Source organism: Zootoca vivipara, chromosome 15, assembly GCF_965207765.1.
Source record: "Zootoca vivipara chromosome 15, rZooViv2.hap1.1, whole genome shotgun sequence".
NCBI lineage: Eukaryota > Metazoa > Chordata > Lepidosauria > Squamata > Lacertidae > Zootoca > Zootoca vivipara.
This window is the reverse complement of record NC_142598.1, coordinates 21428096-21447212: the sequence shown is the minus strand read 5'-3', so window position 1 is coordinate 21447212 and position 19117 is coordinate 21428096. Positions and strand designations below refer to the sequence as shown.

Genomic DNA, 19117 nt, shown 5'->3' with positions numbered 1-19117 from the left:
TTGGACCTGAACTCAGGTTACCACATATCTCTACCTCTCACCACATGCCTCTGCCTCTCACCAATTTAGGGAGTTACGGTATTTTCTTGCCACCATTAAGCAACTGGGAGCAAGAAAGCCGTGTCAATCCATTTCAAATCACCCGGAGATCAACCAAAATACCGTATGCTGCTCTTAACTTCTGTCCACCCCTTCCATAGCCAATGGTATTATTTGCTGAATATTCCGAAAAGACAGATGAAAGATACACATATTCCTTAATAAAGTTTATTGACATAACTATGCTTGGGAAAATACACTCATGGGTTAATATGCAATTTAGTTTAACACCTTACATTTTGGACAAAGGCTTGTACATAGTTTAGGTAAATAAAAAAAACCCAGGATATGTGATATTTTCTGATTTTACATCTATTACAAACATATAAAAGCTCTTCATGCACTACAGTAGAGAGAAAGCATGAAAAAAATTACCTTTGGTTTAAATTGACAGAATAATACAAGTATTGCACTGTAAAAAGCTTCAAACACGGTGCAACCAAACATAAAATGTTTCAGTGCCAGCTTACAAAAAGTTCTTTAGCTAGTGTGATTTGCTTTTTAGGGGAGGAAAAGGTATATATACACGTGTGAAACAATTTCTTAAACTACCTGGATGTAATTAATATTGTATTTCGGGCTTGTTAGCCACACAATCAAGATTCAATAAATCTAACTGAACCTGTGCTTACAATACATCAGCAAAACAACATACTGAAATGAAAGGCATTATGAGTATTAACTGACCTGTCAGTTTGTTCTGTAGAAAAGATTTAAAGTTCCAGCCCTTAGGTCAATCAATCCCTAAATAGCAGCAATATTAAGATGTGTTGCCAAGTTCCTAGTAAACCATTCTTTAGGCTACTTTTCCAAAAACACTATATGTTCTACTAACTAGCCACACTGTCAAACAACATGAGATAATGCAGGATGTATCAGGCTGGGGTGTTATGACAGGCACTGCTGCTGAGAGAAGCCCTTTAATAAAGGAAGACGCTGGCAAGGTGTATCCAAAATTCCTGTGACAATCTCAAAATTCAATTTAAGAAATATCTACTTCAGGCAGAAACACAGTAAAATCTGTAGTTTAACCCTAATTTCACTAATCCACTTGCAACATCTAACATTAAGACAGGAGTGACATTCCATCTTTTACCAGTTTTATCTTTAAACTGTTCAATCGCTATAGGCACCTCCTTCTATTCTAACAAAATATGGGGAAAACATACAGGAATTTCAAGTCAATCACAATATCCAATATATCTCAAGACACAACAATTACATCACTGGAAGATATTATTTTAATACTTAACAGTTTTGCCCTCTCAAGCTCAGAAACACTACCCAACACAGATACCAACTTCTACTGTCTTTTCTAGCATGAATGTTTTACTCCTGATTATTTGCTAGTAACATCTTCTGAGTAACATGACAGCATTTTCTTGTAATGTGATGTCATCTAATGTCATTACTACTAGTGACACCTGTTTGCCTCTACCTTTTCAACCAACTTGGGTTTTTAAAAAAATCATTAAAAATGTAGCTTAAGGCCACAAAGGCTTTTACAAAGTGGAAACATCTCTTTTTAAAAAGGCAGAGAAAGAGGGGGAAAAAACTCTACACAGTACTGGAGTTTCCAACCGCTGTCCAAAACTTTTACAAAACAATATTTTACAAAATGACAATATTTTACATCCAACAATAAAGTTGTGTTTAATACTATTCCAACTAATTGGTTAGGAAGACAATTCAGCAGTGTTTAATGGTTCAACATAAATAGAGTTGCAACTTGATTCTCAGTTGACAATGATTGTCACAGCCAAAGTAAGTATACAACACAAGCTATTCACACACAAATAACCAATGTTACACAATTTATTTCTGCCCTAAAGGGATTTTTCTCCCTCAGATCTTTGGCCTCCTATTAGAACCCCCCCCCCACACACACACACATACACTACACAGAAGTATTAGGTTCCTGTATTCAGTCAAGTTATATTGAAAAAGAACCACAAAAGGTTCTAGCAGAAAGGAGGAGGAAAAGAGACCGAATGCAGCTTAAACTAATGCAAATGTTAGCAGTCTCCAGGACAAAAGAATAAAATAGTTTGCTTTAATATTTCTGCAGCAGGTCAAAAAACTATCGTGATAGCCATTCTGAGGCACAGTTTAGCAGGATGTTCTTTTGCACAAGCCCCAAGAAGTAAACAAGAGCCATGCCAGAATACACTCATGGGGTTTGTCCTGGAGGAACGTCCTCACAGATCAGCCTTCGCCTACCTGGTGCCCTCCAGATGGAAGTGGTAGTACACAGCATGGAAGGCATGCTGGGATAGAATGTGCCCTTTGGCAGTGCAATCTTCCATAGATGTTGCCTTGCAGGACTATAGGTGGCATTTATATCTACAAATTTAGGAAAAACATAAATCTGAAGGGGGGTAGATGCAAAAGACCTGGAGTTTTCTCATTGCTCACACATTCCAAATGCCTCAAACCTTACTGATAACAGACTTGTTTTACTTGTGACTTTTCTCCCAGTGTATGCAAATTCATAATATATCCATTCATTTCAACTCCTTTTTATGTCAAGTATAAACATATCAGGGTAATTAATTTAAATTAAAACTTGATGGAATAAGGATCAGAAATTTCTACATCTTTCCTTATTTGTTGCTTTCCAATATCTTCCTGATACAGTTGATCACTTCAAATTCCATGTATTATGTAATTGCCAACATTTGTCTTTGTCAAGCAGATAAGGAGCACAATCCACTTGGAAATTCTCCTGCACAGGACCCTCTGAAATGAGTATGAGCTGGGCAAAAGTACTTGCAAATTTTAAAATTCACGTTACTTTTAACAGATTTTTTTGCTCTCATTTGATTATTCCATGAAAAGCACCATCCATTAACAAATTAAGTTTCCCATGAAATTTCACATGCATGCCCCTATTCATTTTAATGGAGGGCAGTGAAAAGTTTCTCCCAGCAATAATAAATGCACTAAAACAGCAGAAAGTACTGTCTGCATAAAAATGCATACTATATGAATATATTATCCAACCTTATGTACAGAGATATGTATGAACAACCTTCTTGGGGGCACAATCTACTGAGAAGTTCCCCTTTCACAATGGGAGTTATCCATGAGCAGTACTTGGTTCTTAGTGTGGTCTGTGGGATGACATTCCTTTAGTATCATTTGTTCCAAAACCAAATAATTAAAGCTACAACACTGCACAAACTCAAAACCAGAAAATGTGGTCAAGATAAACAACACTGGCCACAATAAGCACAAACCTGAAAGAGTCAACATTACGGGAAGGAAACCCATTAACAAAAACCAAACATGCATATATAAAGTGTTCATATACACAGAAATAACTAAACTCCTAAAGGCTTAAACTGCATAGGTAAAAATAAAAACAATTATGTGCAACATTTTTTTTCCATCTCTTAAAGCACAAGAAGAAATAAGAACCTTGTGGAAAAGTAGCATTTAACAAATAATGGATTCAGTAATCAACAGAAAGGTAGAAAGAACTCCCAATATTTTGGCTTGCTGATCATGATTGGGGGACCTGAAATGTATATGCAAATTAAATGTATGATCACGCAATTATGTTTTCTGTTAGCCAATCTCAACATTTTTCCGAAAGTGCTCTTTTTTACAAATAATCTGCCACAGTGAGCTCTTTAAGGATTCATCGTATCAACAGGTGAAAATAAAAAGGCAGATTTTTCTAGAAACAATTGGAGCAATATTTCAATTTCTAGGAGTTTATTTATATAACACTTTGTTCAACAAGCACAGATGGCCTGTGCACTTGTCACATTGAAGGAATTATTAACCAGGGATGAGCCTGACGGTCTCACACCCAAGACTCTCATCCTTCTGAACAAGGAGAAGGACAAGAGTGAACCAGGCTGTGCTGTTTACTGAAGGCATTATCTCCCTAACCACCCTAATCTGTCTTCAGAAAAGCCCCATTCACATACAGCTAAGTATTCTGAATATCAGAACCACATGGACAGGACCAGTTACTGTTTTCTTCCCATTAGGGGGTGGGAAAACTCACATACTTGGCCTTACCTACACTGCAATGGTGTAGAACTGGAATATGGGGAAGTAGTTCCACATTGTGGCAAGTGTATATAAAACAGGATCAAATAAGGGGGTTTAGACTGGGTGATCAGGAAGATACCACGTTCAAATAAATGCTGATTCACCTTTGACTTTCTCCTAACAGTAAAGCGGAAAGAGAGAAGGAGCACATGTCTCATACTAGGCTGAAATATCTTCCTGGAATGTAATGACTGGACAGGCCCAGACTGTGGGCTCAGTCAACTGTTAATATCTCCTGCTCAAGTCCTATGGAAACAAACAGGACTCTGCAACAGCACAACAGTGCTCTTGCACACTTCTATTATTATTTTTAGAGTTTGTGCAGGAGACACTCTTGGTGGATTGTTCCCCAAGGCTACATTTCTAAACCTGCTAACTTGTGAATAGTTCTGCTTCAAGTCAACAGAAATACTCAAAAGAGATTCCAGGGCTCTATCCCAGGGAGTTCTGCCAATTTAACAAGCCACAGCATGCATACCCTATTTGCCCTCTCTAATCAAAGAGATACAAGTAATTAATTAGTTCAACATTTCCTCAAAGGTCAGAAAAACACAACCAACTTTAAAAAGTATAAGCAAACTGAGCTTAAGCAAAGATTCTACAAGAACTGGTACCTAAGCTCTAGAATAAACTGTCATGAAACGGCAGTTTGGTTAATCTTGCCCCTTTGTTGCTTTCTCAAGATAGTAGACATTTACTAAATGGCGATTCAGGTGCTTACTGTATTCACCTTCCTTTTTAAATGAACGATCGCAGAATATGCACACATAGTTCTCCTTTGTGGCCTTGGCTTCTGCCACTTCTTGGGATGGTTTCTGATCTTTCTCCTGTGCTGTCCGAGCACCATTTAACCCAGAATCATCACTGCCTTCTGATATGTTGTCACTTATATCACTGCCCTCGTGACTGTGGATGCCTTCATCCTCTTCCATTTCCTGATTTTCATTTACTACTGTACCATTGGACGATGCTGAAACCAGGTCCGCTTTAGTGCTCTTCTCCAGTTTTTCTGGCAACAGTGGTGGAGGACCTTCTACCGAGTCTTCAGCCTGCAATTCTTTTGTAGAACTGACATCTTCTGGATGTGAGTTACTCACAGGTTCTATCTCACATGTTTGTTGTACCTCTTCAGTTTCTTGTATTGGATCAGGATCGGTCACAATCTGCATCTCACAAGCTTCTGTGGTTTGCGTATTTTGGGACAAATCAGGTAAAGCATCTTTTAGTATGCCTGTCTCTTTTTCAAAGGTGGTATTTGAGTCCTCAGACCTGATACAAGGAGTGACTGGCAGCTCAATTTCATTCTGAGAAACTGCTTTAATAGTCTCCTCTTCTGCCATGGGCATTTCTTGCTCTTTCACCTCTAGTTCCATATCCATGGCCTTGTGCTGTGCAGCCAGTGACTTTTGATCTTGCATATTCTCCACAGGAACACATTGGCTCTCTCTAACATCAAGGATAACAGTAGGCTGGAGTTCATTGCAAGCATTATCAGTTTCCTTACTTTCCTCCTCTTGTATAGCAACAGATTCTTTAGAGAACGGCTCCTCATCTGTGACCTTCTCACAATCAAGCTTCCTGTTGTTCTTACCAGGCTTACTCCTCAGATATTTCTTTTTCTTGTTTCTCTTCAGGCAAGAATTTTGCTTTTTGGTGACTTCTAATTTGTTTTCACTCTTTTGAGAGTCCTGACATTTAGGAGACATTTTTTCAGTTTTCTTTTTCTTCTTCACTGTAACATCAGTGTCTGCTGCAAAATCTTTTGTCAAAGGAACAGGGGTGGCATCTGCTTTTCTCTTTGATTTCTTTGTTTTACCAGATTTCTCTGTCATTTTCTCAGTTTTTACATTTGCCTCCTTGCTTTCAGCAACGGTTTTGCGACTTCGAGTTGTTACATGGCCTATACCAACACTGCTAGTTGGTTTCTTTTCTTTTGACAGGTTCTCTTCTTTTACAGTTCTCTCACTTTTCTTTTCAGTCATCTCTTTCTTTGCCTGTTCTTGTTCCACGCTCTTATTATCAGTACCCATGTTTTCAGAAGTATTCACTTCATTCTTTTTAGTCCGTAGTCTTACTTTTGAGACATCCATTGTGATGTCACAACAGTCAGGATGTCTGGATTTGATGTGATACTGCAAATTACACTTCTTGGATGCAGCATACTCGCAGACTGGGCAAAGGAACTGCCGTGGGCTGACATGGAGTTCAACATGCTTCTTGAAGTTGCTTCGGTCAGCAGTTTTGTAGTCACAATGCGGGCAGGCTAGCGGTTTGGGCCCATCATGAACCTGCCTTGCATGCCGAGTCACTTCATGCTGGTTTGATGCCACATAGCTGCACTGCTCACATTTAAATGGCTTCTCACCTGAAGCAATCAAGAGGGAAATTACCAGTGATTAAATTACAAACAGCAACTTATTTGCACAGTTACAGATCTATACAGTTGCGCATGCTTTTGCATTTCTCAACTTAAAAAAAAGATTTTACAGTTAACACATTCACAAAAGACAGCAACAAACCAAAAGAAACAAAAACAAACATGCAAGCAATAACTAATTCACAAATTCCATCTATGATAAATACATACCAGGAAAGATCAGTCTATAGTAATATTACCAATTGGAATCCAAACCAAACTGGTCCACTGAAGGCAGTGTAGAAAAATGGAAATTATAGATGAATAGTAAGCTTACACAAATATTACACTACACCCATATAAGCCAGAAGCAATTATTTCATCAAAAAGGTAAAATGTTTCTGCAGTGCTACCATGCCACCCCCCAACTGAGACATAATACATAGTTCCAGGAGAAAAATACAAACTGACTGGGTGATCAGCAACTCTTACTTTAACATTAAATGTGAGTGTATACTAACAATAAAAACAGAAGTCAGTCATTAATATGTACAACAGCAATCAACTTCACAAATTACATGCATGGAGGGGTTAAAATTCAATGGCTGTTTCAAAAGTTGTCACGAATGCAGGAAACACATTAAAAGTCATGTAGACGAGTGACAATCACAAGAAAGTTTTGCAATGTGAATGCTCCAATTCAGCAATGCCCTCTTCTATTCTGCCCCAACCCCCACTCTTTTTTTTGTTTAACACTCCCAGAACATCAGCATTCTGTGACTCAATGAGCATTGTTCTGTTCTCAATGGCATGCATTTGGGTTCCCCACCTTTGGGGGAGTATCAAAGTTTTTTTATACTACTGCAAAGCTTTGGATTTCGCTGAGCCTGCTGATTTATTTTCCTCTTCTGCATGGATGATGCTTTGATGAGTACTGGAAACATAGGTAACAAGTGGGGAAGGAAGTTCACTCTGTATATTGGGGGGGGGGCTTTCAAGGCTCTATCTTATCAGCCAGGAGACTGCCCAGAGTGAAAAAATAAACAGCAGGGATTACAAGTGCAAAGCATCCAGCTAGCCATGGCTGTTTCCACAGCCAATGTAAGCACACAGTTAACAACTCACCTACAGGCTGTTTTAGGCTTAAACTTTTGGAGGTCATAAACAGACTACGAATCTCATTCCGCCAATCCCTGCACTGGCATATCAGACATTTAACAAATATAGCCATAATCCAAACCACCACGGCTCTCTTGAATTGCCTTTTTACAAACCTGAATGTGTGCGCATGTGCCTGGTTAAATGAGTCTTCTGAGAACTTGAATAAGGACACATGGAACACCGATAGGGACGCTCTCCTATTAAAACAGATAAAATAAACACAAATTAAAAATCCTTAAATTGCTCATAGAGGATTGAACTGCACGCACACGCACACAGACACACACGAGAACACAAAATAACTGAGCTGGACGATTTGGTGAGAAAAAAGTGGCATTAAAATGTTGTTTCATCTTAAAACCAGACTAAGAGTTTGGTTGAAATATCTTCCTTCTCGGTCTAATATACCTGGCAAATACCTCAAATATAAATTATCCCTAAAATAGCTAGCATCCTTCACCTAAAAAGTAATTAACCTGCTCTATAAATATGACATAAACACTAAATGAAACCAAGGTTTATTATTTTTTTAAGCCTCTCTTGCAGAGGTGGGTGGGTGGGTGTGACTATTTTATAGTTTGCATTTGGGTTGAAGTGATTTCTATCTATGATATCTGTAAATTTTACAACAACCCTAGAAACAATCTAGGGTTTTTTTTATTCCCATATTGCAGATATTGTTGCTGAAAAATAGCTGCTTGCCTAAATCTGCCTTATAATTCTTGGCTAAAGCAAGATTTAAACCAGATAATTCCTGCCTCACATTCTTAGCTTGACATCCACAAATCCAATCATCAACAAGGGCAAGGGCCCCTGAACTCACAAGGACAGTCTGCAACCTCCCACATACTCTTACAGAAAATAAGCAGCAGCAAAATTCTCTCCCACCATTTCCAGCACTGCTGCTCAAATTACAGAAAATTCCAATTCTCCCTCAACTCCTTTTGCAAGGTCAGAGGGGATGGGAGAGACTGTGTTATCTCAGACTTGTCCTGAGGTCTGAGAAAAGGTAAATGATAGGGATGAACAATTTTTTGAGGGAAATTGTCTGACCTTGGTGAAGAAATCAAAAATTGTAGCTACAACCGTCTCTCATCTTCAGGTAACCCCACCCACATTTCCCCAAATGTTTTCCCTTGGGCACCACTGCTTCAAGGAGAGTGAAGCACCTTCTGGCAGAGCCATGCAACCCTCCTCCCCATTTGTCTTTCCTGCATCAGAGGCCAGTAGTTTGGCCCTTCTTGACCAAGGCTATCCAAGCACCTTGGCCAAACACCTGTAAATCTCATTTTCAATAGGAGACACTTAAACAAGTACTTCAGATGAAAATGTACTGTGCTGAAGTTTGGCTGGATGATGCTCTAACTCAATGACCTCTAAACGGTGTTACGGGACACCCACTATGCGTAGGCTAGGTGGTCACCTAATACAATTTCTCCTAAAAACTCAGTTTCTATCAGACTTTTGCTAACATTCATAACAGCAGCAATGAAACTGACTGACTATCCCTATTGTTTATATCAGGGGTCTCTAACCTTTTAGGACCTGGAGTCACAGCTGTAAACCTAAAGAAACTGTTGAGTCCAACACAAAATACTGATTTCATGGGTGGGTGGCGGAGGAAAGGGATTGATGTTCAGATTTCTCCCCAGAAAAAACACCTACACATACACAAAACAAGTATGACCAGAAACAATAGCAGGCAAGTCATAATAAAACAATCCCCAAAAAAAAGCACAACAAAAAGACAAAACTCAAATTAAAAAATCGAAAAGCATGTAGGAGGGAAAGAACTGTATGGGCACAAAGGGGAGTGCCTGTGAGTGCCACACTGGAGACCCTTAGTATACACAGTTGTATTGAGGTGTCTTTCTTCTACCCTTCACTATTTTAGTCGCAAATCTAGTGTTGCCACTTATTTGGGGTCAGCATCAAATGATTTAAAAAGTACAACTTACTTTTTTTTCATTTAGCAGAAACTGGCCAGCATAAGGAAAAGAGATCACAATGAGGAACAGAATTCTGCACATATATCCACAACTCAACTATTTATCACATTATGTCTGGTACGAGGTTACATTCTACATAGCATTACTGGAAAGGATATGCTATCTAAGCTAGAGCGAAATTCTGAAGTCTTTAAGATGGGAGAACAGGGGCTATATAACACTTGAGTCTAAGATCACTAGAATATGCTACTGAACTTCAAGCACTTCCTTTTGCCTAATAATTCAAGCATGTGCATGCCTGGCTTTCACTCCTGGCACTGCTGCAGGTTTTGTCTCCACTAATTATGACTAGTCTGCTTTTCTGCCCCTTAACAATGGTTTTATATGCAGAAATCTATAGGTGAAGATACTCACGGCAATGGTATCACCTGATAATTTCTGCAATAAAGGGGTGAGGATAGGATTCAAAAGCGATAAACTACACTCTCCAATCCAAGCAGAATACAGTTAGGGGAGGAAGAATGCTTTCCTGCAGCACCCAATGAATCTGCAACATTGCATAGGAACAGCAAGATGGTCTCAGTTTCTGAACATATTAAGTAATCCACTACAGCCTCACAACTCCTTCCATTAAAAAAAAATTGTCTGCCACCTTGAAAAGAATCCAAGCCTGAATCATGACGGTTGTTTCTGCATTATTAATGCAAAATCTGAGCAAAAGTGGCAAAAGAATGCAGGCCACCACTGCATACTGTATATATTGAAGCTGAAATTCCAAAGCCTGGCAACTTGTGCTGGCTTGAATTCTCTTCATCTGTAGAACATAATTACATCCAATACTGGATTGAAATCCCTATCCACAATATTTTTCATATTCAACTGTTATATCCCGATTCTAAAAGTTCACTTAAATTGCTGTGTCACAGTAAGTCTCATAGTTACTAAAGCACGGCCCTCTGCTTGGCAGGAGAAGCACAGCCACAAAGCTTCCTTACTTGCCAAACAGAACTTTCTGAACACCGGGGCCGGGGGGGGGGGGGGAGCAGCACAGAGTTGTGAAAATATTAAGGCAGCTGGAAGGATCCAACAGCCATTTGGATGCCACCTCTGTGAGCAAAACTGGGCCTGCCCCAACCAGTGTCTGGTCCCAATGGGGATGGGGATTAGGCCAAAGAGTTCATAGAAAAATATGAGGTTTGAGGGATGCTCGTCATTTTGGAACTGCACTAATCTTCCACTACCACTAGGTCCCTCAGCCCTAAGAGCAGCTACAAGCTTAAATAGTTCAGCTACCACTGTCACTTTTTACTCAAACAAATTGTTTCTGACTTCATTTTAAAATTAGCTTCAAAAGCCAAGTCTACTTTTAGTGATTTCTGGCAATTTTGTTATTTCTTGGGGAAAAATAACTTGGACACAAATGTTTTGTGAGGGTTTTATACAAACAAAACAAAATGGTTGAGCAGAGAAAAACAAATTAGCTGACTCTGTGGCAAAGTATTTTCAAAAGCAAAAAACACCATTGTTCCCTTACTAGAGCTAATGCTCAGTTTATAAACATCAAGTATATAAACCTATATTTTATTGGCAATTATTTAAAATTTGATTGGAGAAAATTGTAATTCCCAAAATGCACTCATTCTCCTTTAAAAACTATCAGTGAGAATCAGCAAATATCACCTCCCCTGCCACAATCAGATGTGATGAATTGTGTTTAATTTTACTGTATTGTTTTACTCATTAGCTCTAATGTGTAACACAATACTCCTGGTACACATAAGCCAATCATTTAAAATCAGAAACTGCTAGTTTATAGCACAATGATGGCAAACAAATGCAAACACACTCAAATCCAGCACACCCAAGTCCACTGCAAACAACCAAACCTAAGAAACAGATACAACACTCACCTGTATGAGTTCGAATATGTTGCACATAGTTGTTCTTCCGGTCTGAGAAGTAGGAGCATTGTGAGCATGTGTACACTTTCCGTGGGAAATGGTTTCTTAAATGCTTCTTCCAGTGATATTCACTGACAGTTGTATATGTGCAGATGGTGCATTTGTAGACCCTCTCATTTTCTCCAGCTTTGTTGTGGTGCTTCAAATGAGCCAGATAGTGATCATACCTGTTAGTGTTGTAGCCACAGCGATCACATCTAATGGGCCCCTTGGAGAAATCAACTTCATCTGTAGCACTGGAGGCAGCTTCTTTAGCTTGGCCATGCTTCTCAGCTTTTTCTTCTACAATGAATCTCTTGGCACTGTGTACCCGAATGTGATGGACAAACTCCTTCTCTGACTCTGCCTCATACTGACACGGCTTACAACGAAATGGTTTGTTCTTCAAGCTCTTACATTTGTCATCTGCACTCTCTGGAGTATCTGGCACCTCCAACGGGTAGCCCTTGTCTTGGCTGCAAGTATGAGGAACAGAAGGCTCTGTCAGTTCTGCCATTTCCACATTACGAACCTCAGGAGCTTCAAGGGGTCCCAGATCCATATCTTCCAGGCGTCTATGGTTGTTCTCCATGCCTTGTGCTTCATCTATTCCTTCTCCATCGCTATCTGAAAAGTTGGCATTGCCGACGGTTGTCAGTTCAGCCATTTGCCTCTCTTCACCAACCATGTAGTCACAACAGTTGCCATTAACTTCTCCTGTCAGGGCCACATTTGCCAGCATAATAAGCTGTGGAGCTGCTAGCTCAGCTTTGGAAAGTTCTGAAAAGTCATACATGTCATTTGGCAAAGCCATGCCAAGGTTAGTATTTCCAGGAAACAGGCCACTGCCACCAGACTGCCCCAGCACTTGCATTGCCATATTAATAGTTCTGTTAAAAAGGGAGGGAAAGATTGTTTAAGTGTCTGTCTAGAAATTATTGTGTAATAATCCAAAACTGAGAACACTTCCGATAACAGTGACAATTTAATTGATACTGTACTTATCTTGATTAAGAGAAACTGTGGTCAAATACGGCCACATTTTCCAAAGTCAAACTTTTAATTGCATCATGATTTCATTTAATAGCAAAGTCTCAGCGTCCTTCCCTCCTAGCATGCTCCCAGGCAAGGACTTTATTTCAAACAAGTTGTTCACATTCAATCTTTCTGTGTACACAATTGCCATGCTAAATTCCACAACTGATTTTGTTCCAGTTACACTGTTATTCTGCTGCTTGCTGTCCACACCAGTGCCCTTCACTACCTATTTCTGTACCTGCACACACACTGCATTAAAATAGATCTACTGAAAGTAGCTGGGGATTTCTTTAAAACTAATGTCTTGCACAATAATTATATTTGGCTGGGGCAGGTGGCTGTATCCAAAACAATTTGGAATGTCCCACAGTCCCTTTTTACTCTTAAAAGCACAAGCACACTTTCCCTAGACTGCAAAAAAATCACAGCAGCAATGAAATATTTAAATTATGATAAAGAGGTATTATGCAAAGCCTATGCATTTTAATGTGTTGAGATCTTCAAAGAACAGCTCCTTTGAACTGGGTTGCTGAAATTCAAGCATTTCCAGCATGCAGCAATTGGTAGAAATAGGTCTTTTTCATTTGGTTTTGGGGACCACAGAGGAAAAATGGCTAGGTTTTGCTCAGGTGAGGAGCAAATAGTGATAGTGGCCATCCAATGGAATGTCACCACACATGATAAACTTCTTGACAAACCTCCTACCAAAAAGTGTGCTAATGAGCTTCTATGCCAGTGGTGACTAGATATGCAGCAGGATATACAGTATACTGTATATTTTTTCGTATCAGTTTTCCCACAGTAAGATAAAATCAGGATTATATGCTTAAAAAGCACAACTATAATTTTTATGACATGTGGATGCTGCAAAAAAATTATCTGAATGCACTGATTCCACAATAAACTCCAACAATAAGCACACCTACACCCAAGCATGCTTCATTTAACAGCAAACACCAAGAGCATTGTAACCTAGCCAAGTGTGAATAAGGTTATTAATTATAAACTGGTTATCATTTTAAAAACATGTCTAGGATCCAAAGCATTAAATCTGAAGGCCACACTACTCATCTTGAAATGAAAAGCTGAAACTAGGCATATTTTAGTTAAATGTGCAGGGTTTTATGAATACTGATAACAGTTGTAGTCAAACAATGCTTTGTCTTTTCCAGAACATTACAAGGAAAAAGAGATTTAAAGTGCTAATTGTTTTGAGATGTCTCATGGGAAGATAATTGTTGATTAACTAATGAACATTATTATTAATTCTTTAGCAGCTAGCACATAGTCCAATAATTCTATATAAAACAGGCTTCCTCAACCTCAGCCCTCCAGATGTTTTTGGCCTACAACTCCCATGATCCCTAGCTAGCAGGACCAATGGTCAGGAATAATGGGAAATTGTAGTCTCAAAACATCTGGAGGGCCGAGCTTGAGGAAGCCCAGTATAAAGGGTGAGAGTGGGTCAATAGTTGTCATTGCTCCTTTGCTTTGGAAAACCAACTTTCAACACCAAATTTGAATAAAAATAGCAATTAAACAATGATGGTCTAGATTAAATTTTCTTTAATCCAAATGCATTTATTTCTAAACACCAAAATCCTCTAGGCCACAGCACCAGACACTTATACAGTGGAACCTCGGTTTATGAACACCTCGGTTTATGAATTTTCGGTTTATGAACACCGCGGACCCATCTGGAACGGATTAATTCATTTTTCATTACTTTCAATGGGAAAGTTCGCTTCAGTTTATGAACAGACTTCCGGAACCAATTACACCCATGCTTCAGTTTATGAACGCTTCAGTTAAAGTACTCCGCGGACCCATCTGGAACGGATTAATCCACTTTCCATTACTTTCAATGGGAAAGTTCGCTTCAGTTTATGAACGCTTCAGTTTATGAACACCGCGGACCGTCTGGAACGGATTAATTCATTTTCCATTACTTTCAATGGGAAAGTTCGCTTCAGTTTATGAACGCTTCAGTTTATGAACAGACTTCCGGAACCAATTGTGTTCATAAACCGAGGTACCACTGTATTAGTTAGTGTAATGCAATACTGCAGAAGTCCCTACCAAGCAAGGAGCTAAGCAGTCCTCTTACCATAATGTAAAGAAGGAAAGGCCATATTAAACATATATTTTGTTAAGGCCTTCTTGAAAGCCAGAACCAATGATCAAACGCTACCTGGAAGACAGTTCCATTATTGCGGAACCTTCACAGCAGCATACACACAGGCGAGTCTCAAACACAGACCTTTGATTACAAGACCAGGCTTGGGCCTTACTTCCTGTTGTACTACTTAACCTTTCCATAGGCCAGACTTCTTAAAACCTACTCAGAGTTGTTCTTCTGATATAATTACCTACACTGCACAAGTAAAAAATAAAACGTTGAAGCTACCTGGAGTAAGGTATCATGTAACCATACATGTTCTTTGAATTAATTCAAAGTAAATACCTACAGACCAGATATATCCCCACACTATGTAAGAATTCACAGCAAAACAGGAACTGCTGTCGGTGATATGTATTTTTGTGCAATTCAGGATTTGTTTTCAAAACTGAAAATGCATTCACCATGGCTTTCTCAGCTCCCTTCTCTTCTACTAAGGTACTGAAGAAAAGCTCAAACACACACACATTCCTCAACAAAGTGTGTTTGGCAGGTTACTTGGTCTTGAAATTAGTCAACCAATAGCAGGGTGGGGATTGTATTTAAATAAAATGCTGGTCTCGTTTTTGGCCTAAACGCAAACGAGCTCAATGACCTACATACACAACGTTGAACTCGATATCAAGGCAGAAAGTAAAGAGAACTAGCAGTGTTTTAAAGTCTGGAAGCTTTCAAATGCCGATGGTCTTTAATTAAGCTTCTGCACGTTTGCTGAGAAATTAAATTCCAATTTTTTACTCCCAAGTAAGTATGCAAAGGAACTTGAGGCCGCAGAAATTCGCCGAAAAAAGCTCACAATGGGAGAAGCCTGTTACCAAATGTGTGTGTACCATCAGCCCCAACCACCATCGACTGCCGCTGTTGCTGTTGCATTCCAGAAATAGGCATTCGGCCATTTTCTCAAATACCAAGTAGAAGCACAAAGCAGCTCTCTTTGCAAAACTCTTGCCTGCAGCACACAACGCACAAACTCACCGAACTTACTGCTCGGGAAACCGGGGGGGGGGGTTGCCTTCGCCTCGACAACCCACTTTGCCTCCCTTTCCTTAAACCTTGCCCCCCCCAACTACCACCTCCCCCACAAAAAATGTTACAACTCTCCAGCAACTTTATAAAGGAAAAAAGTGAGCGAGGGCGAAGATTTGCCCAACTTCCTCCCAGCCACCCCCAACACTCCCCCGCCCCCAAGAGAAGGAGGGCTGGGGCCTTTTCCTTTCTCTCCCGAGACGTAAGCAATGCAGCCCGTGTGTGCGGGGCGATTTTGTTGCCAGGTTGTTCTGCAAACTCTCCTCACAGCTCCCCTCCCCCCCCACCGCCGCCCCAATAATACACATGCAACTTCCCACGGACACACGCCACGAGTCTCCCTCTCAACTCTTCCCTTCGAGGGTGGGGGGCGGAGAAGGAAGCTGGGGGAAGGAGTGGAGAGAGTCAAGTTTCGTACTTTCCTCCTCCCAAGAAAACGTGGTTGGAGGTGGGGGTGGGGGGCTGGGGAACGTGACCCGAGGCCCACCCGATTCCCCCCCCGCCCCCGCCCCGCTTTGGAGATGGTGGGGAATGCGCGAGCCTTTCCCTTGCCCCATCCATCCCTCCGCACCGGAGAGCGCAAGGTCACCGCGCGCACAAAAGCGGCAACTCACGGCGAAGAGGCCCAGCGGCGGGGGAGGGCGAGAAATCGCTGTCCAGCTCCACCACGCAGGGCGGCGGCTGAAGCTGCTGCGGCCTCGTCGGCTGCTCTCGGCCCGGGAGACGGCGACGAAGGCGGCTCCTCCTCCCCACCCAGCACCAGCCTTCCTTCCGGCCACCGGGGACTAACGGCCGTTGGTCGTGGCGGCGGAGGAGAGGGCGAAACGGGAGGCTGTTCCTCGGGGGGGCTCCTCCGGCGGCTTCCTTCCTGAGAGGCCCCTCAGCCAGCCTGCCTGGCTGCCTCGGCTTTCCCCCCCGCCCGGCCGCCCTCACTCCACCCACTCCGGCGACGCCGTCCCATGCGCAGCAGCAGCAGCAAGCAGCCGCCCTCAGATCAGCCCTGGACAGCGCCACAGGCTCGCTCCCGCTCCCCTTCCTCCCTCCCACCGCCAGCACCACCAACGCGGCGGCGGCGACGGCGGCGGGGCAACTCACCGCCTCTCCTCCGAGGCCAAAGGGACTCAAGGGGGCGACGACGGCGACGAGCCTCCCCTCAGCGCCGAGACTGGCGGGCGGCGGCGGCGCGCATTCCAGCACTCACCACGCGCGTGGCAACGGCAGCCACGGCGAGCGAGCGAGGAGGCCCGCCCAACCCGAGGCAGTTATTGCCCCGGTCCCGCCCCTTTCCTCATGGCGCGTCCCCTCCTCTCTTTTCCCTCCCCCTCCCCACAGCGCCTCGATAGGCCGGGTCACGCTTAGTCTGGCTCACGAGCAAGGCCTGCCGAAGTGGTGGCGGCGGCTGTGTTGCCGTAGCTGGTGACTCTGCCAGGTTGCTTGGATAACTCTTGCCTCGTTTTTTGTTAGTCCCAGACAGGCAGCTGGAGGAGGTTTATCGAGGGGAGGTGGGGGTGTAGGCCCTGAGTTAAGGAACTTCCTCTTCTCCTCACCCAAGATTTACCACACACAGCCCCTGCTTTTTTGGGGCCTCCGTTGGTTCGTTATCTGCCACCTCAGAAGAACCTACTTAAGAAACACATACAAAACACACACACACACTGTTGACTCAAGAAACTCGAGAGACTCTCATGCACAGGAGCACACTGAGCGCCTCAAACTTGGAAAACTCATGACCAGCTTGTAGAAGAAGAGGAGGAGTGGTGTTGAGGTGATGAGACTTAGGCTAGTTTGGGGATTTTTAGAAATGCCCAACCTCGGCGCATGCTGAAGCTGACCCTGTGCCATAAATCGCATAATTACTCAGGCAGCCTGTTCTTCAACAATATGGAAGGCACTTTCCCCTCCAAAGATTCAACCTGTTCGCTTTCTGTTAAAATAATACTCCCACAGACTGTTCTTGCAATCTTTTTTTTGCAGGCAGAGCTGGGAGAAAGCTCCGATTAATATGGATCTAAGCAGGGCTTTTTCCAGCCAGAACCTCTCAGGTGGGCGCCATTGCCGTTCTAAGAGAACGAGGGAGGCATTCGTGGTGAGTTCTGGCACCTCTTTTTCTAGAAAAATAGCACGGGATCTAAGCAAATGTATTTAAGATTGTGGTGCACAAAGGTTAAGGCTACAGCTCCTTTGCACCAATAGGATCTTCCATCCCATGTAAATAGCAGTGGTGAGACCATGTTGGGAATAGACAAGTTAAAAGTACTCTTCCCTTTATACCTGTCCTCAAATTGCCCCCCCCCCACTTTTTGATTTTTTTTAATAACAATACATAATTAGTGTAATCTCCATATTTGCCTCTGTAGCTTTTCCTTGAGTGTGGTTGATGGGCACCTCATACACCAACTTCGAGTGAGACAGCCAATGTAAACCTGAGAAGTCACACTGAGCTTAATATGGCTTACTGCCGATTAAATGTGCATAATTTTGCATCCCAAGACTGAGTCAGGAAGTCTGTCATTCATTACTACCCTGGATGAACATATGCAATCCAGGCTGATTCCAACCATCATATTGTCTTAAGAATAATGCAGGTTTACCTTATAGGGTTGTTGTAAGGTACATTGAGAAAATATGTCCAAATCACCTAGAACATTCTAAAAAACTAGATAAAAAGCTATGTAATATAAATAATGTTGACCAACTTTTTCTGAAGCCAAGAGTTTCTGGATGCCGTTGGGTCAGCTGCTTAAATCCTAGAAGAGGGCAACTGCCGAGGGAAGAAGGGAAAGAAACAGTGTGGGAAGCAACACAGCGGAGAGTGGGGAAATGAAAGCTGGGATTTAGATATGATTGCCAGATGTCTCAAGGCCTAGACTCGAGAACAGACTTCTGGAGTGAGACTTGGAAGTAATTGTATGTTTTTAGAAATTATTTCTCATCTGATTTCCAGATCAGGATCTCATGGTCATACTCATATGCTATATATTATACTTACCTTTCTTTACTATATTTGTAAAGGGTGTCCTATAAAATAACATTCTCTGGAAGTCTCACTAAAATAAAATGCAACATAAGAATAAAAAGCATTATCCTTGTTTATTTCCAGCAGAGGGAGAAATAATACCAGTTGGCAGCACAGTCATAAATCAAATTCTGAGAACGAGGTACTATTCAGCTAGGTTTTACTCATAGTTAGTCCCAATTAGATTATTTAACATGATTATCAGAGAATCATAGAAAAGTAGAGTTGGAAAGGACCCTGAGGATCATCTAGTCCAACCCCCTGCAATGCAGGAATATGCAGCAATGC

The 19117-nt window shown here is 41.7% G+C and overlaps 1 protein-coding gene across 3 annotated transcripts; it reads right to left on the bottom strand.

The window, feature by feature from the left end:
* Positions 1-253: 253 nt before the first annotated feature.
* REST (RE1 silencing transcription factor) lies at positions 254-17096 on the bottom strand. 3 transcript variants are annotated; one of them, XM_035097396.3, is made up of 4 exons: positions 16909-17096; positions 11541-12460; positions 7795-7878; positions 254-6529 (listed from the first exon to the last, which is right to left on the bottom strand). In XM_035097396.3, exons 2-4 carry the CDS (start codon positions 12448-12450, stop codon positions 4818-4820), a joined length of 2706 nt encoding a protein of 901 aa, XP_034953287.1. In that variant the 5' UTR covers positions 12451-12460; positions 16909-17096; the 3' UTR covers positions 254-4817. The 3 variants fall into 3 exon arrangements, with proteins under 3 accessions (XP_034953287.1, XP_034953286.1, XP_088515004.1); XM_035097395.3 differs by lacking the exon at positions 16909-17096 and adding an exon at positions 16428-16744; XM_088658878.1 differs by lacking the exon at positions 16909-17096 and adding an exon at positions 15763-16103.
* Positions 17097-19117: the final 2021 nt, after the last annotated feature.

What these genes read in the sequence shown, in the direction of transcription:
- REST (XM_035097396.3), bottom strand. Translation starts at nt 12,450, where the DNA reads ATGGCAATGCAAGTGCTGGGGCAGTCTGGTGGCAGTGGCCTGTTTCCT. An exon ending in ACATATTCGAACTCATACAG is followed by an intron (nt 7,879 to 11,540) that starts GTGAGTGTTGTA and finishes CTGTTTTAATAG; the next exon opens with GAGAGCGTCCCTATCGGTGT. An exon ending in GCACATGCGCACACATTCAG is followed by an intron (nt 6,530 to 7,794) that starts GTTTGTAAAAAG and finishes TGATTGCTTCAG; the next exon opens with GTGAGAAGCCATTTAAATGT.